Source organism: Lissotriton vulgaris, chromosome 3_1 (genome assembly GCF_964263255.1).
Source record: "Lissotriton vulgaris chromosome 3_1, aLisVul1.2, whole genome shotgun sequence".
NCBI lineage: Eukaryota > Metazoa > Chordata > Amphibia > Caudata > Salamandridae > Lissotriton > Lissotriton vulgaris.
Window position 1 is genome coordinate 944,897,276 of NC_141689.1, and position 19,457 is coordinate 944,916,732.

General features: G+C 47.8%; 1 protein-coding gene across 3 annotated transcripts in view; it reads right to left on the reverse strand.

The window, feature by feature from the left end:
- Positions 1-19,457, reverse strand: part of NAA35 (N-alpha-acetyltransferase 35, NatC auxiliary subunit) — a 485,576-nt gene that overhangs the window by 252,896 nt on the left and 213,223 nt on the right. For all 3 annotated transcript variants that reach the window (XM_086961291.1, XM_086961289.1, XM_086961290.1), the window contains 3 exons: positions 11,177-11,227; positions 5,128-5,211; positions 3,860-3,974 (listed from right to left, as the gene is read on the reverse strand). In XM_086961291.1, coding sequence (XP_086817417.1) covers positions 3,860-3,974; positions 5,128-5,211; positions 11,177-11,227 — 250 coding nt within the window. The remainder of the gene's footprint in view (positions 1-3,859; positions 3,975-5,127; positions 5,212-11,176; positions 11,228-19,457) is intronic.

The following is a 19,457-nucleotide window of genomic DNA, read 5'->3' on the forward strand; positions in this document are numbered from 1 at the left end:
TGCCTGTCGTCCAGTGTCTAAAACCCGAAATATAGAAGAAAGAGAAAGAGAAAGGAGAAAGAGACAATAATCTACACTAAAGTAGAAGAAAAAGGGGAAAGGAAAGAAATTAACTAGAGCCTCACGATAGGAGAAAGAAAGAAGTATGGAGGGGTCCCAGTACAGGCCCCCCACCGCCACATGGCATTTCAATTACACCGGAGTTGTAACGAAGGCATCGAAGACCGCAACATAATCAGGATAGCAGTCGCCGCTCAGCTCCTCAAATCACACAGTTAAGATGGAAATCTCCCCGTGTAGCAACAAAGGAAACCAGAGTGCCATCAATTCCCGCATACCCACCCGGCCCTAGTCATAAAATTATCCCAGTCTGTGTAGTGCAGGGTCGGGCAGTCAAAGTACCAGATTGAGCACGCAGGCCAGTCCAAGAGAAGCCAGAGTTCTTACAATGCCCCAGGATAAGACACACTCGACAGCCTTCCACCGTCACCCAGGGAGCCAGACGTCCCTGTGGCGGTCCACTTGGAACGAACAGGGAGTCTCCCAAGTACACACACTCGCCTCTCAGCCACCAATAGAGTCACCTCCACACCCGACAGCAGCGTCTTCACGGAGAACTGTAGTATGGGCCACACAAACAAGGTCTCCTAGAGATAATACCGGCTGCGGGCTACCTGTCCAATCCACAGGCAATCGGGATCATCCCCGTAGCAAGCTTTTCCAGATTTTGTCCCTCCAGCACACAGGGGGTATCCGATCTCCTCCCTTCGGTCTTAAGTGCACACTGCCACCGCCATGGTCAGGTAGGACCCGTTGAGGCGCCACTTCCAAAAGGGACTCCCAGCATGAGCGCCGCTCAGACGAGCACCAGAGCAGCCAGCCCCTGCCATAAAGAGGAGCATAGTCCACCAAGACCTCCACACTATTACACAGTATGGGTGCCATCTTCACTCCCCACTGATGGTCAAATACGAGCCCCCCCAATCCAAAAAGTGCCACAGCAACGTTTTGCATCAACCGGCTCCGATCAGCTGGAGTGCGGGATGTAGACAGCGGTACCCGGGTCCAACAAAGTTCCGTTAGGGAAACAAAGAGCACGTCCAGGCTCCCGTCACCATCGATCAGTGATCGGGGAGGGAGAGAGATCGGCATAGAGGGGCGGCTCATTTCACGTTCCCCAGGCTCCACTGATCACGCGCTGGATATACACTCTCGGGGGGTGGGCTGACCTCCATAACGGTTGACCGGCACCTTCCGGGTCTGCATGTCCGTTGTTGTTAAACTTGCGGCCGGCAGCAGCATCACGCGGGGTCCCGGCTTCAGGTATTGTGCAGGCCATAACGTGCGGGGGTCCTTATCTCCGTCCTCGGGACTCGGACATTTCTCGAAGTCGAACGCAGCATCACAGCACCCCTTCCAACATGCGGGAGCACCGTAGCTGCGCGGGATAGCCGACGGGATCAGGCGGCAGGGGAAGAAGGTCGGCGGAGCCGGGAACCCGGGCGACCATCTTGGTTGCCGGTTCGGCTCCGCCCCCCACCCAGGTTACTTCTTGATCACTTGGGGGGGGGGGAAACCCTTTAACTTTTCTATGACTTAGAACTCAGTTTTTGAGTGGTCCTAGTTCTTACTATTATTACTAATGCTGGGTCTGATGTTGAAGTAGGTGATCTTTCATGATACATCAGTGCTGTGTGGAGCAAAATCTCTGAAGTTAATATTTAGGGCTGTCTGAGATTCTGGGGTTCGGGTTTCCTTTCTCCCACTTATGTTTTGGCCATTGCTTTCCAGCGCTCAATCTAATGAAGACATGTTTCCGATGTTCCTTCATCAGGGTTAACTTATGAGCGATAGTAAACTTTGGTTAAGACAAGATTTATAACAGGAGTTTATCTGTCCATCGTGCAGTGATTCATGATTGTTTTGAAAACCTAAAGAGAAAGATTTCTAAAGTCAAACCTACAGTTTCATCCTGGAACATCAATTTGGTCTCAGCTAATATCTCTTGGCAGGCCAGTTTGAGCCTTCGTACGAATGTGATTTGAGAGGTTTAGCACAGAAATATATTTTCATTGTTGCTATAATTGCTTTTAACAGAGTTACTATAGATGATCCTTTAAGGGCAGCTGTGCGACTGTTTCATAGAAACAAATTCTTCGGGGAGGCTAGACGACTGTTTGAGGTTGATGGACCAGGTGCAAAATGGAAATTGGATATTCTGCATTGCATTTACAAATATAGCAATGTCATTGCACTAAGCCAACTAGCCCAGCCTGTGCCATCCTAGGGCTTGCAAGACAAGACTTCAACTATTGCCCTCTTGAGCATTACGTCCCCTAGGAAATAAGTAAAACAGCCATGTGATATTTCTGGCAGGAAAGAAATTGTATATCGATGCACAAGTTAATCAGTATAGCCTTATACAATTCGTCAAGTCAAGGTTTAGTTTTCAATACACTCCTTCCCACTTATGTTTTACTGCTTGTTACTCAATTCGAATTATGTGACACTCTAAAAGATCTTATGCTTATGCAACAGCCTGGTTATATTATATAGATTCATACTTAACACTATCAGCCTCTACTCGCCAGATAGGGTTAACACCTTCTCGCTAAAAATACAGATTAAATTGGGATGAGGGATGAGAGAAGCAAATGCTACTGGGGCTCTGCACCTTGGTAGTCAATAGCTTCTTCTGAATTTGTGGCGCCATTGAACCTTTTGGAGGTGTTTGCGTCAGAGTTGCCAGGATCTGAAAACATGCAGGAGTAATCCTGCTCTTAGGAGTGGCACTTCAAATACCTACCCTACGCTGATCAAGGACTTTAAACAGCACAGAATCTTGAAAGACCTTTATCGCTCTGGGGTAGGTATATGAAGTCAGGAAGTCATGCTTCATTTTCTTTCATCATGTAAATACGAGAAAACGTTCAGCATCTGGTAACGTTACAGAGTCTGAGAGCAGTTACAGGAGCAGGACCGTTTCCTCGGGGAAGAAGTCCTCTCCTTCGTAGAGTGATTTTGATGTGTGTGGTTTTTTTTCAGGGAAGATCTGCTGAAGTTCATTCCCTGTCAGGAGACTTGCCTAAGGGCCTTGGTCAATAGCTGTCCTGTTCTCTGGTGGCCTTTGGAAGCAGGCGTCTCAGACCATGGACTTGTCTGAATCCAAGACACTACATGCAGATGTCATGAAGATCCAACAGACTTTTTTTATGGAATCTATGACTGGTTTTAAACCTTGACACTTTAGGAAAAGTTTGACCCAGTTGCTGATGAGAGTTTACGATTTGCAGCTGTGATGTATAAATAGAGAGGTCTGGTTTTGTGTCCACAAGGTGCAAAAAACCAAGAACAGGCACCAGTACACAGTTTGATGTCTTTTATGTCCCGATATCACACCCTGGACAGTTGAGGCTGAAGCTGCATGGTATCACCTGACAATGCTGGACAGCTATTGCTGGGGCGGTGTGGGTAGGCGGAATTTCTGGGCCCACTCTAGCATCTGAAGGATATCCATAGGTGAAAAATCTAAAGGTAAGAAGTATCTAAAAAATATAAACTGAAATCTTTCACATTGCAGCCACAATTAACATCATTCTCATTCACCGCCATCTTCTGACTACAGAGGCAGGTATTACACATAATTACAATATTTTTGAGTCCCTCCACTGTTCGACCATGCTCTTCAAAACCGAATCGCTAAACTCAATATTAATGTAACAAAAACAAAAGATGCAATACATTTTAAATGACATCACAACAGACTTTAGCCAGTTTTTTTTTATAAGTGAAGATACACTTCTCTGACAAAAACATTTGCTGCAACAAGGACAACACAGTAAAAACATTATGCAAGTACCTCCTTTCGTGGTGTCATTCTTGGCTTGGATGCCATAATGGAATGAGCTGTTAATAGCAGAAAGGAGGTCCGCTGCTTGGGCCATCAGCTTCTGAGCTTCTACCACAGCACTTATCTGGAAAAGGAGACAAACGCGTTCTAAGTACCCACTGCCAGGATGCGTTTCATTCAAGGCATTAGAAAGGTAAGTCGACTGATTAGAAAGATAAGTGTGTTCAATAGTGGTTCTCTCGAAGTTAGGGGTATGTTTCGTTAAGTATTGTGTGAAGTGCACATACAACAGAGTGATTTCATGGCTGTGAAGGAAGCTTATTGCTTACCTCGTAGCAAAAGAAACCATCTTTAAACCCACAGTGGTTGGCACACTTGTCCCAAAAATTCTCTTCCAGTCGTCACTTCCTGGACTTTAGTGGCTTACCTTAACTACTAAAGTCTGTGACCTTAGCAGGTTGCCAGCTACTTTGCCCACAAGGATTATGGAAATATGGAAATGTCATCTATCTTCTCTGGATAACTAAGTTAATTATGAGACAAGCAGATCTCCTGCATTGCCCTAGAGTAAGGAAGCTGTAATAGAGCCTGGTGTCCTCTGCAAGGTGCTGGTCTATGATTTACACGCCTAACTTATACCAGGAAATAGGTGAGGATAGTCCAGTGTCAGAGAAAACGTGAACATTGTGATTAAGGAGACAGAGGAAGAAATACTGTGGTTCCGAGTGTACCCAAGTACAGAAATCCATTGTTTGGGATGGAAGTAACCTCTGTAACATTAGAGAATCTCACACATCAGGTTTGTAATAGAATAACAGAGAACCGCGAAGAACATGTCTGACTACTAGAAAGGCAGATCGCCCTAGTTCACATTATTTTTGACAACATTCATAAATGAAACTTTGGTGGACCAGCCATGTTTGACTATCAATATTTCTCTGCCTGCCATGTCTCATCATTGTTCTTTCCTGCCAGACGAGGACAGAAAGTGGAGCTGTATGTATATTGGAGTGCAAGTGAGTGGAAAGCAGGGATATTCAATCAAGTAAAGCTGCGAAGCTGCTGCATGGTCACATGCAATCCTGCGATATCAAATGAAGTACTCCCCATCCAAAACAATATAGGAATCAGATCACTGGACGTTTTCCCCGTGAAACAAATCTTTACAGTGGTGAAAAGCAGAGTCAAAAACCCCAACTCGCAAATTATTTTTTTAAATCAAACTTACATTTGATCTACAATAAAATATCATGCAGTAAAGAACCAAAGGTACTTGCCTCTTTTTTAGTGAAGGCTATGAGTACGGTCAATAACACACGTGTGAATTTTACTCTGCTGAATACGGCAAGGCACTGCTGATGCTGCAATATTAAAAATACGTGTCAGAAAGAGATCTTTATAATGAAGAACTAAAATAGCAGCCACCTTTTTGATGTACCCATCCATGCAATATACAATTTAATGTCAGCTACAACAAGAACACTTGGAGAACAGTAAACTCTGTAGAGCACACATTGTGGTAAATTGCAATCTGCTAGACCTCACAGATTCGCAACCCATGTCTCACCATCATCTTTGTTAGGCATCTTTATTTGCAACCCACAAAACTAACACAACAGCAGCACCGAACCCAGCAGGAAAAAAAGCAAACTCTACACCTGAGCGCACATTGGGAATAGCCTTCTTCGATCCTCGCAGTTGACAAAAGAGCGATAACACAAAAGCAGTAAAAAGCACTGGCACAGCAACATGTCTTTGACTCATACTGGGAAACATCACTGTATTTTCACTGATTCTGTTCATAATAATACCTCCTTTAAGTTTGACGCTAAATAACTTCCCAGACTACATATAAGTTGGCACACCCTCAACAATGCTCTCTGCCTCTTACATCCATCGGTTGAACTGCATTAAAAAAAAAGTATGGGAACTGTACTTCTGTATGCAATGAGGGCGGGGTCAAAGGTGTGGCTAAAAAAAAATCCTGTCATTTTTTTAATCTTTCGCCTTCAAGTAGCTACATATATGGAGTGCAGCTTAAATGAAAAATGTATTTAAAATGTGAAATGGACAATAGTACATTATGAAAACTCTTAGTTAATGCACTCCAGAGGTCTGTGTGTAACCAGAGAGCCTTAGAATTAAATCTTGGTTTGTGCAATGGAGACTAGTGACTTGTGTGTGTTTAGGGCAGGAAGGCTAGTTTAACTGTCTGCGCCTCTCTCGGTTTCATTGCACAGAAGACTGCTTGAATAAAACTTCAGCTGAAGAATTTAAACTATCGGAATTAACTGTCACAGGACAGTTGTATTTTCGCAAAAGTAGGGGAATGGCTACAAATACATTTTTATAAAGTATGGACACGTCGTGCCCTTCCGATCCCACCCACTTTGACCTCTGTTTACATCCATGTGTCATCAACCCTCCAAATGCTATATCTATTTCGCCTCTCTGGCCTCCACCACACGGCTCTCCATTTGCTTGACCTCCCCCTGCCTTATCTTGAATGTTCTGCCCGTGAAAAGGCACTGATACTTAACTGATACTCTTGACTATTCTACCTCCCTTGCAGTTTTCTTACTCCCTAACTAGCCAGATCTCCCTCAACCCTAGAGTGCTCTAAATGACTCACCTGTCTCTTTTCAACACCCCTAAACACTATGCTACTCCCTTTTATATCTGGGTAGGTTAAAGGAGCCGACATGATCTTTTCATGTGCCTTACTTCCAACCAATATGCCGTTATTAGCTAGTATAAAATAAACAGTAGTGCACCTCATAATAAATTCGCTCTGCAAGATCAGCTTTAATACCGCAGAGCCATCCACTGGGTCATGACCAACTGTCAGGCTCTCACTCATTCTGGTCTGACCTGAACTTCCAGCGGTCTCACATTATCTAACCTACTAAACTTCTTGTGACACCAGTCATTAGCATACACAGAAATGTATGAAAAATGTATTAATAATGGTCAAAGTCTAAGAAAATGTGAGCATATTTTCTCCTACAGCATAGTATAATCATTATTATTATTATTAGGAATACAAGTTGTTTAAACTCATTGATACATTTGTCCTGGAATTTACTAATGCTGTCTAAAACCAAATGGTATTTAATGTGGAGGCGATCTCCAATAATTAAGGAAATACAGAAAACAAACTTAAATATTACCCAATTCAGTGTCCCTAGATAAAACACATACAGCTACAAACTAGCATCAGGAATGAAATTCCCTTTCCATTCTGGGTGTGAAATTTCTTTATCATCATTATATGCAGAGCAACCCTCAAATGTCTGTCAAGGCCGGACAATGGTACATTTTTCTGGCTGGGAGAAAAGGGTCCTTTCAATAGTTGAGAGTGGACATTCTATTAATTTCAACTCTGGGTGATTTGCAGTGTAACACTAACAAAGAACAATCTGTAGCAGGCAACACTGCCTCTGTTAATACAAGGAATTTGTCCACACAGTGGATGCCTAAAAGAAATTGAGTTTTTGATTGAGAGGGGGGAAATCCTTCTCAAGCAACAACCACAATCCTTGCCATGGTGAACCGCAAAAGTCATTAAATAAACCTGTGCTTAATCCTCTGGTAGCTTGGCACAAGAGCACTCAGGCTTAACTTGGATCCTGAGGTTCTGGAAATTTCCTTCCTTCCCTCAGCTCCAAGCAGTCTAGCGCGATATTATACTGGTATCAAGTTCCTTTGTGAGCGTACTGGAGGCAGCCCTTTAAAATGTAAGTGGGGCAGGGAACACTTCCGCCCCTCCCATCCTTGCAGGATGGCCCTCTCTCAGCTACACCCAGGTTCTATTGTTCACTGTCTGGGCCAAATACGCATTCCTGATGATGGTGCAATTAACACGCTCAGGCAGCTGGAAACTCCTAGAAGGTCTCAGAAAGTTTAAAGTTGGAAAATACAATTTTGAAAATCACAAAATAAGAAACTTGGCAATTTAAAAAAGTGGATTTTAAATTACAATTCAGGAGTCAAAACATGAAATTGCTACCTGTTCCAAATCAAAGGGTAGGATTTATTAAATGTAATAAGATAGCCTAATGTTATCCTATGGAAGAGGTAGGCTTTACAGAAGTCACAAACTAATTTGGGAGCTTTTCACTACCAGGACATGAAAAACTTAAAACCTCACACCCTTGTGCCATACAAGCTGTTAAGGGCCTACCCTGGTGGTGATATATATGTATTAAAAAGGGAGGTTTAGGCTTAGCAAAAGGGTTATTTTGCGAAGTCGAATTGGCAGTTTAAAACTCCACACAGGCTGCAATAGCGAGCTGAGGCATGTTTTACAGGGCTGCCTAAGTGGGTAGCACAATAAGGGCTGCAGGCCCACTAGTAGCATTTAATTTACAGGCCCCGGGACATGTATTACCACTTTACTAGGGAGTCATAAGTAAATTGAATGAGTCAACTAGGTAGAAACCAATGTTACCATGTTTAAAGGAGAGAGCACAATCTCTTTAACACTGGTAAGCAGTGGTAAAGTGCACAGAATCCTATTGCCAACAAAAAATAATTTCAGAAAGAGGTAGGACCTAAGGCAAAATGTTTGGGGGTGACTGCAGAAAGGGCAAAGTCCACCAATGTCCCACCTGACAGCATACCAGATCACCTAAATCCTTTGGAAGAGGAAAGCTTTGAGAATAGGCTTTGCCCCTACCCTTTATGCAGAAGGAACCTTATATTCTGCTTGGCAGCTCTACTAAACTAGCGCACAGGAAGGTTATGCAGAGGACAGTTTGATGCTTCTTAGAAAGCAGAACGGGAACAAGGACAATCACGACCCCTCGCTCTCATGACATGCTCCTCAAAGGCATAAGATAGGTTCCAAATTCAAACTGAAGGCGAAAACATCCAATCATAAGAGGGGTGCAAACATGCGAAGCAGAGCCCTTCTTCACTTTTGATGATCGTTTGAAGCACTGAAAGTGGTCCATTGAGTGAAGCCAGAGCAACGGAGTGTGGCCATGGGCACCAAGACTAATAGTTAGCATGGATATATAAACATAGAACAGCAAACAATAGTAGCGTCATAAGAATGTGAAAGAGAGCAGCAATCTGGACACAATCCTTTCAGAGGCAACAGATGTTTGTAGGGACTAAGTTGTCACTTTATGAGCCAATAACTTCCAGCTTACCCAATACCAACACTGGCTAATTGCCTTTTCTCTCCTTAAGCAGGGCTACTGGAATTATGTGATTGTGCGGCCACAGCATTTTTTGCATAACTATAAAATTGCGCATTTGCATTACCAAACAATCCATCACCTGCTACATCATTTGTAGATTTTAACAAAAAAAGTGTTTCTAGCTCAAACGGTTTAAAAGTTAGTAAGAGCAGAGCAACACGCAATGCCACGCAGTGGAAGGCCCTTTGCAGAGGTTGACTGGGCATCTTTCTGCTGCTTATTACTATATTTGGGTGTTAAATTGGCACTAATGAGGTTCAAACATTGTCCAGACAGTGTTAGATGTAAAAATGACAAAATAATTACTAATACAATCACAAAATGAGGCACATTATGCCACATAATTTGCCTTTTCTTGCTGCTTGATTTACTCAACCCTGGTGCATAATTTGGCCCTCCCCTGCCGCATAATTCGACCGCCCTGCCTAGAAGTCTATTACTTTATCTGTAAAATTTGGAAGTACTTAGAAACCAGCGGAAGAGGAGAAAAAAATCGCGGAATAAAAAGGAAAAGTTAACTATTTTTTTATCAGGAAAGTTTCGAGATGTGTCAGTTTGCCGTGCTTATCTAAACAATGTGTGCTTGTTCACTCAGAAGTTCAATGTCTACAGATAAACAAACACTGTATATGTAGGGAAACGCATTGAGTTTGTTATAAAACAAAAATTGAAAGTAGTTACAATAATCAAAATTCCTCCTAATTTTGAAATCGAGCCAGACATTCATAAAAACAGTAGACATATTGTAAATGTACAGTCTAGCTTTGTATGCAGTCTATTATTTGCTGCCTTGTCAGTATTTCTGTTCGATCTCACCAAGAACATCACATGAAAAGGGCACTTTGCTTTAATTAACAGAAACCTGGTTATGTATATGCGGATTGTGAAATCGAAATGTACGTATAAAGCGTGTGGGTGAAGATAAAGACTGGCTTTAGCCGAGCTCCTGCACCACCCTCATCCAGCTGCTGACAAAGGCATGCAGAAAGCTTCCTTGATGTACCAACCGCTCACCTAAAATTTAAGGAGGGTTCTATCATAATTGTATTAAATAAAGTCCTATATAAGTTAACATATAGGATACAAAATTGTAACTCCGACAAACTTTCAAGTGTTAGCAGAACATGCCGTGAGTGGATATGACCGGCTAACAAAGGTGGTCAGAGCAGGCAGAAAATGCTACCTTACAGGAAAGAGTGGAACTCGCATAACCTATGTGGAAGCTGTACATTAAACATGTTAGAAGCAGGTGTTACATCCTAGAATTGGGCATATTTGTGCTCTGATCTTCATGTTTTAAGAATATCTCTAGTTACCATGGTGTTACGAGGTGCAATAAATTCCCCCTTTTGGGTCACTACTATCCCTTCACAACAAGTTTCTAGAAATAATTAAAATAAGCGGTGAAAATAAGGACTAGATGTTGCCTGGTGGAAACAGCGCACATAAGGCGATTCGCCCAAGATCAGTCATAATACAAAAGCCAGTCAGGGTTCCATCTTAGCAACTTCCCTTAAAAATCAACTATGTTTCCTCCAACATTTTACTCACAAAGAATAACTCCAAATATACAGTGGTAGGCAGAAATATATAACAACGTATTTAAAAAAGGAATTTCCTACAAAATCATTGAAAGGGAAACAACTGAATTCTGAAAACTTATCATTGCTGGAGTACATCCTCTTTCTGTTCACAAAGTATGGACAGAAAGCTACATTAGCAGAGAAAGGGCATTCTTGAAGCAATTACAAATATGGCTGAAGCAAGGCAAACAATGCCTTGGATCTCCCCTACATCCAAACTCGCGCAGTACTATTGTGCAGGCATGCACTTCCTAGTCACTGATGACCTTGAAAATCAAGGCAGGATGCATCCAAGGTTTGCTGGAACAAACACTTCTTTAGAAGTAATCCAGTTACTCAAAGTCATAGAGTTCCTGTTGGACCCCATCAATCATAGCTTACACATAGTGGGTTTCTTCTCTTTCAAGTTCACCTTATGAGATCAACAAACCAAGTTGCAGGATTCAAAAATTGGTTAACTCGAGCTCCGTTATCAAAAGGAGGTTCAGATGTATAGCATAGCACCACAGAAGAGAAATTGAACCAAGATAACTTACTTCAAGCTCAACCTCTGGATTTCGTTCTTCGCCTTGGCGACTACGGGTGCTCTGAAACAAAGCATAGGGAACAATATAAAACTTTATGCTCAACATTTAGTGGTGTAGTTAGCTACATACACTTAAAAAAATATCAAAACAAACGAAAGAAATATATCATAATGCTAGTTATATGTGATGCAGAAATAACCTGGGCACTTTACTTTATTATTCCGTTTTGGTGAAGCACTGTTTAAGCTTTATTCCAGGGAAGGAAGCTTTAGTATGCTTGGCATAGTGTGTCAAAACAAATATTAATAGTGGCAGTGTTGTGCGTCCTACCACAGTTCATGTCAGTGCAAGTAATACATACTAATTTTTATGCAGAATACATTTTGTCCCATGGTGATTGGCTACACATTGAAGGGCGGAGCTTAACCTGCTGCAATCATGTGCAAGTTAAGAGTGTTAAATCTTGTGACTGTTATATTCATCACTTTAGGCGTAGAAATAAAAAGAGCTGAGACATACAACGAAGGAAACATACGTTTACCAGAATATGTCCTTCTACTGAATAGTACCACCAGCTGGCATTGCGTCACAGAATGACCAAGCTGATACAGCTCCTGTACACCACTCCCACATCACAGTCAAAACTGGTCAACTGATATCCAAACCCAGCACATTCAGATACAGAACCAGGTAGGGGTGCCCCCTCTTATTCCTCCTATTTGCATTAGTAGTCGAACCTGTGGACCGGCGGTTCCCCCAGATGGGTCAGAATTGGCAGATTTCTCTACGAAGTGAGGTACATATCGTCTTCTCATATGCAGATGACGCCCTCATATACCTGAGAGATATTTGCATGGGGGTAACAGAAAGAGTGGAGACACTCATCGCTTTAAAGGAAGCTTCCGGACTTATGGCTAACTGGGACGAAACACATTAAATCCCATATGCCCCTCACAAAGTTTTATGATAGATACACAAGAAAGAACGCTGGCAAAACATGTCATTTCGTTATCTCTGGAAAAAAAAGGTACTCTGGCCCTGCTGACAGGCCATGCTCCATTCCCTGGAACTGCGCATGAAGGTAGTAGAAGGCACCAAATTCAAGGATTACGGAGGTCAGGCATTTAGAATGTCGATAGGGTGAAGATTTCTGGGGTGAACTGCAAGGTTTATGCAGCAATGAAATTATCATACAATACCTTTGAATACACACTGGATGATAACCTTCTGCGTGCAACTTCTGCTATAAAGGCCCAGATCAACTTTTGGAAGAAACTGCCAATAGCAGTCCCAAGTAGGGTTGCACTTTATGGCAATGCTGGACTGCTTGCTGTATTACTTATCCAATCTGCGGTTCCAAATTCCGAGATCCATATTTCACACACTACAAAGGATGCAAAGTAGTATGTAACAATGGCACTCTGAAAGTTGCAGTACGAAAACTCAAACTCCCAGTGAACAAGGGGCCTAGGTGTTACAGACATTGAACAATACTATTTGGCAGCCCAATTACAATTTTTTTTTTTTTTAAGACCAACGGTCCCAAACTTTATTTAGTTTCACAGATAAGTCAGTAGTTATTCATACAGTGTCATAACAATGCATTATTGTCGCAAACGCCACACAGCAAATAGTACATGGTGACATTTCGGTTATACATGAGTGAAAATAAACATTGGCTGATGGAAGTGCATTAGTCCATAAGTGACGGTTCCAGGAAATGTCTCATGACGCAGTGCTCGCAGGTCGTAGCACTGCAGAAGGACCAGCGTGGTCTCGGGGGCCAACAGTTATTGTCCGGAGTTGAGTTCCCTGATCAGCACTGTAGCGGGTAGAGGCGGTGCCATACCCTCTGCTGTTGCATGGGTCGCTAGGTGCCTGTTCCCTGACCACGGATATACCCAGCCTGCTGTATGCGAGACGCGAACAGGGAAGGGGGGCCCAGCAGTATCATGAGTACAGTATGAACAACCAAAAGATATAACGGGGGAGCATAATACAAGGGGAGGGGGGAAACCTGTCAATAACTGTTGGACTTGCATTTGCGTGGGTGGTAGTGTATCTAAAACTCTAGCTGTGTATGGTGCATCCTATGTGGGTCGCGCGGGGACAATTGGAGAGGTGGTGTTGCTGCAGCCGCAGGGCGAGGGGGGGGGGGCGAAGGGCGGGGGGGGAGGAAGGGGGGAAGCGGCAGGGGGACATCTCTGTCGTGCGAGGTCTCAAGGAGCCAGGGGGGGGGGGGGGGGGTGGCGGCGGAGCCTGTGCCAGGCGCGGGCAGCAGGTGATTGGGCCCTTGCTATTCTGTGTCGGGACGGCACTCAATGCCAGCCTGGGCGCACGCTCGGTGGTAAGCGAGTAGTGTAGCATCCCAGTCTTGGGCTATCGGGTATTTCCGTAGGCCAGCGGTCTCCTCCCTGTGTAGAGACACACTCTCCGCACAAGCCCAGTTGCTAAGAGAGCGGCGCCAGTCCGCAGGGCGCGGCGGGGCAGCATTTTTCCATCGTCTGGTGATAAGGCGTTTCGCCGTAATGAGGCCCAAGTCCCAGAAACACTCCCGCAGTTTAGTCTGCTTGGTTCTCTTGTAGAGTCCCAATAAGCATACTTCCCACGTCTTGGGGAGGGTGACGCCTGTTGCCGCCGTCAGCATGTCCGCGACCGCCGACCAGTACGGGGTGAGATGAGCGCAGCTCCAGAGTGCATGTAGGAAGCCGGAGTCCAGGTGGCCACATCTGGGACAAGCTGACGAAGTGAGTCCAAAGTAGCGATTCAGCTTATCCGGAGTTAGGTATGCGCGGTGGATGATATAATATTGGATCATTTTAAATCGCGCGTTGCGGGGGACAACTCTGGCGCCCGCTAATACAGCGGCCCACTGCTTGTCCGTCCAGTCCGTGCCTCGGTCGTTCGCCCATTTCTCCCTCAGTCGTTGAGAGGAGAATTGAGTATGACTGTGTAGGGCTTGCGCAAGCCAATGCACAATGTGGGACCCATTGCCCATCACATGTAAGTACTGGATGAGCAGATGGGTGGGTGGCTCATGGCTAAGATCACCCCATGTCTTCGTCAACTCATGCAGGAGTCTGGCGTGTGCTAGGAATTGACCCACCGGCAGATCTGTGTCCGCGGCCAAGGCCTCGAAGGGCAGTAGCTCTCCGTCGCTATATAGGCCGCTCAGGTCATCCAAGCCTGCCGCAGTCCAGCTGCGCAGTTCGGTTGAGGACAGCGTGTCAGCGTCCAAGGGAGTCCCCAGCAGAGGTAGGTTCGGGGCATAGGGCACCGTGTGTTTGGTGAGCTTGAGGCTCCGTGCGAAGCACCGTTTTGCTACCGCCACATGCACCTGCGTGGGAGGTCGGCCCTGTGTTAGGGGGTGGAAGAGCGTTATTGCCTGTACGGGAGATAGGATGGTGTCGGCGGTGGCCGTGTCCATCAGATTCTTACCGCTCAGCCAGTAGGCTACCCATTGCAGCTGCGCTGCTAAGTAGTAGAGCTCCTGATCGGGGACCGCTAAGCCTCCGGCGTCTGTGGCTGCGTATAGGGTCTTCAGCGCCACCCGGGGTCTCCCCTTATTCCAAATAAGGCGTCTGGTGAGGGTTTCCAATCCCTTAAATATGCGCGCCGGCACATACACTGGCAGGTTGGTGTAATAATAGAGGAGCCGGGGGAGCATTATCATCTTGGTTAGAGCCACTCTTGCCGGCACATTAAGTGGGAGGGAGTTCCAAAACGTGACCTGGGCCTTAAGCGAGGATATCGCTCTCACTAGGTTACCCTCTAGGAGATCCACTGGGTCCCGATAAATTAAGATCCCTAGGTACCGGAATACCGTCGGGTGCCATCGGAGCGTCTCACCCATCATGCGCACATCGCACTGTGGCATCTCGCCATCGAATGCATAGGCGCCCGACTTGGCCCAGTTAACGTGGAGCCCTGACATGTCTCCAAATGTCCGAAAGATGTCCGTGATTGCCGTAGGAATGCGCGTGAGGTCCCTAACATAAAGTAATAAATCGTCGGCATACAGAGACACCGAGTGGATGCCATCCGCTAGCAGGATGCCCCAGGCGATTCCGGAGACGCGGAGCATTTCCGCCAGTGGTTCCATCGCTAAGGCGAATAATATAGGGGAGAGGGGGCAGCCCTGCCTAGTACCTCTCCCGATGCGGATCCTGTCGGAGAACAACCGTCCAGTCCGGACCCGGACTTCGGGCGCTCGATAGAGGAGTCCCACCATCTGGACGTAGGCGTCGCCCAGCTCGTACTTCTCGAGGACTCGGAGGAGATATGGCCATTCCACCGAGTCGAACGCTTTTTCCAGGTCAAGCACGATACACCCCGAGCGTGGCCAGGTCGGGATTGCATATCGCTGGACTCTGAAAAAGCGGCGTAGATTGTAGGATGTGCTCCGGTGGGTACGAAGCCATTCTGATCAGAGTGTACCAGAGCGGGGATCAGTGGTGCAAGCCTCCGGGCCAGCGCCGCTGCGAGTATTTTATAATCGGTGTTGAGGAGCGCTAACGGTCTATATGAACCGAGTTCGTTCGCTTCCCTACCCGGTTTCAGCAGGGAGACCACGTTAGCTGCATTTAGGGACGCCGGGAGTTCAGCGTTTTCCGACGCCGCCTTATACATTTTCAGCAGTTCTGGTATCAACACCAGCGAGTAGGCTTTAAAGAATTCCGCCGGGAGTCCGTCAGGGCCCGGCGCCTTGCAATTGGAGAGGGAGAAAATCACCTCCCGCAGTTCCTCGCCGGTGAGTGCGGCACCTAGTTCCGCTTGTTGGGCAGCGGTGGCAGTCGGGAGCTGTAATGTCGCTAGGTAGTCTGTGATCTCTACCACTGTGGCCCGCAACCGTGTGCTGTACAAGGATTTGTAGTGCGATGTGAACGCTTCATGGATCTGCGTCTGGGTGTAAACCTCAATGCCCTGGGCCGTACGGATTGATAGGACTGACGCGGATTGTGTGTCTTGCCGTACCAACCACGACAGTAACCTGCCGGGCTTGTCACCTGCGTTGTGGGTGCGCGCGGAGTGTGCTGCGAAGTTAACGTTCTTTAGGCGCTCCAGCAATACGGCGCGGTCTGCCCTAGCCGAGATCAGTCGGGAATCATCGCCCCCCGTTGCCTCCCGCTCCCTGTCTAACAGTTCCTCCTCCGCCCGCGTCAACTCTCTTTCCACCTGTCTGCGCAGGCCCGCCTGTACGCCGAGGCAGTTTCCCCGGGTCACCGCCTTGAAGGCGTCCCACTCGGTCCTCGGGGAGGAGGTCGAGTCAGCATTGTCCTCGAAATATTGTAAGATCTTCCCGGATATCTCCTCTCGGAATGTGGTGTCAAGCAGGAGATCCGGTTGCAGGCGCCATGTGGGTATGGGCGGATGCGGGCGCCTCCATCCATAGACCAGCGTGTGTGGGTTATGGTCCGAGTGTGTCCGGCCCAGGTAGCCAGTGTCTGTCACGGAGGGGATCAGGTCACGGGACAACATGTATCTGTCCAACCTGACGTGTAAGGAGTGGGCTCCCGAGTAGTAGGAATACACCCGGGCAGTGGGGTTTCTGACGCGCCAGGCATCTCGTAAGTTCCATTGTGTTGCCCAGTCAAGCAGGGCCCTGGAGGTTGTCTGCACTGGGGCGAGTGCCGCTGGGGGGGACGAGCGGTCAAGGGAGGCATCTAACACGCAGTTGTAATCCCCGCCTATCATCAGGGGTACGTCTGGCCAGGTCGCAATTACCGCCGATAACCGCATGAAGAATTTCCCCTGGTCTACATTAGGTGCGTATATGGAGGCTATGACAATCTGTTGCCCGTCTAGTCTGCCCTGTATGAAGACATAGCGCCCCTCAGTGTCAATAGTGCTGTGTGTCAGTGCAAACGGAACTCCGGGCCGAACCCAGATCAGGGTCCCTCGCGCAAATGCTGAAAAGGTGGTGGCTATTATCTTCCTCTCCACCTACGGCGAAGCGCGGCCACCTCGGCAGCGACCAGGTGTGTCTCCTGCAGTAGTGCAGTCTGGATCTGATGTCTCTTAAGATATGAGTACACCTGGTATCTACGCGAGGGTGTGTGCATGCCCCTAACATTCCAGGTGCAGAATTTCATTGTAGCCATCATGGTATTTATTGCGCCCAGGTGCCCATCCCTCCCCCCCCGGCCCCCAACCCACCCCGCCCATACCCGCACAGCAGCAGCAAGCAGTGAACATTTTATCCCCCCGCCCTCTCCCACAGACCCAAGGATGCACGCAGTTGCATTTCAGTGCCAATACAAGTCTCAAAACGAAGAACCAGAACATAAACATAATACCAAAAGGGCAACAACAAAACGTGTCACCGCCCAAACGCTCTATCGAGCTCAATCAATCCGTGAGTTCAATGGGGGGATGACTAAATACAGCACTTGGATAGAACAAGGTAGTTCGTAACGCCAAGAGAGCTGTGGAGGCTCCCCTCCACGGGCATTGGGCCATAAGGGCACCAGGAGTCAGTGTCAATGTCCGCAGACAGGTCGGAGTTCCCAATGTCGCTGGACCTGGACGGTCAGTCCCATGGCAGGACCATGTCTTACATTCCCTCCGGGAGGGGCACTCACCTCCAGGGGTCCGTCCACCCCTTCAATGGTATGGTCCCGGTGGCCCTCCAATGAAATAGCTTCAACTCTCCACCCGGTGCCACGGCGACTCCGCGGCAGCCCGGTGGATGGGGGGGGTCAGAGGACAGAGGACATACCCCGAGGGTGGGGGCGTACATGTCTGTCGGGGTCGCCAGGGATGCTGGCGTGGGCCCTCGATCGGGCCATGCTCCGAGGTGAGTTGGCCATTCCGTTATGTTGGTTGCAGTGATCTAGCCAGAGCTAGGCTGGGGAGGGTTTCTCATGCTATCAGATCAGATGTTTGGGGTGTGACGTCTGGCAGGCCCTCCGGGTTCGAGTCATCCGGCAATCCGTACATGTAGTCGTCGTCCTCGCTGCCGCGTGATCGCGGGCTGGCGTTGGAGATCAGGATAGGCGATTGTGACCCGCTGATCTCAGCTGTTATGCGGACGGCCTCCAGTTGTTCATTCTGCATCTGCTCCGGGGTGGGGCCGATTTCTGCTTCCACGGCCGGGGACCCGGCCCTTGAGTTGCGTCGTTGTCTCCGCCTGCGCGTGCCTCGGTTCCGGCGTTGCTCCATTGGTGCGGGTCCGGGATTCGTGTCCACTCCTGAATCTAACCAGGCCGCTGCCGCCTCCGGGGTGTCGAAAAAGTGGGTCTTGTCCTGTGCCACCACTCGGAGTCGTGCCGGGAATAGCAATGAATACTTGAGAGCCAGGAGTCTGAGCCGCTGTTTCACCGCGAGGAAGGATTGGCGTCTCCGTTGAACCTGTATGGTGTAATCAGAGAAGAACATCACTTTGGCGTTGTCCACCTGTATGTTTGACAGTTTCCGTGTTTCGCGGAGGATGGCGTCCCGGTCGCGGTAGTTCAACACTCGCATGAGCATTGGTCTCGGGTTGGAGCCCTCGGGGGTGGGCGGGATGGTACTTTGTGCGCCCTCTCCACTACAAAGTGTGGTGACAGCGTGCCCTCTGGTAGTAGCTCTCTTAGCCAGGTCTCCATGTGTTCCGCTGTTACTCTCCGTTCCCATCGTTCCGGCAGACCCACTATGCGTACGTTGTTCCTTCTGGCCCGTCCCTCCGCATCCTCCGCTCTATCCTCGAGGAACTCCACTCGGTTGAGCAGGTCTCGGACGTGCTTGTCCGTCTGTGCCAACTTGGGTGTGGTCTCCGCCACCGTATGTTCCAGAGACGTTGTGCGGTCGGATAGTTTCTTGTGGTCTGCTCGGAGGAGTGTCAGGTCCACAGCTACCTTATCAATCCTGTTCTCCAGTGATGTACGGGTCAGCTGCATGGACTCCTCCAGGCGCTCCATGGCTGCCAGCATAGTGTCCAGTTTTGAGGCCGTGTGGTCAGCTTCTGTGGACTTCACCATTTTGCCTTTTCCCAGTGGCCCTCCGGTGCCAGTCTTCGCCCTGGTTCCCCCTGACATGAGGGTGGTCTGCGCAGCTGGGCGGTCAAGCGAGTATGCCCTCGCAGTGCGCAGTGTTGGGGCTCGTGAGTGTGAGTCTCTCAGCCAGGCTCTCTGCGTCACCCGTGGTGGATGGCGCGTGGTCCGTGGGTGGGGGGGGTGGGGGCTGCCTCACCGCAGGGTTCCAGGATTCTGCGTCTTGGCCCTGCCTGGGGAGGTCGGGGTGATCGTGGAGTGGCCGGTATGAGATCCCCCAAGGTGTGCCAGCCCGTGCCGGGAGCGCCCGTGTTGCAATT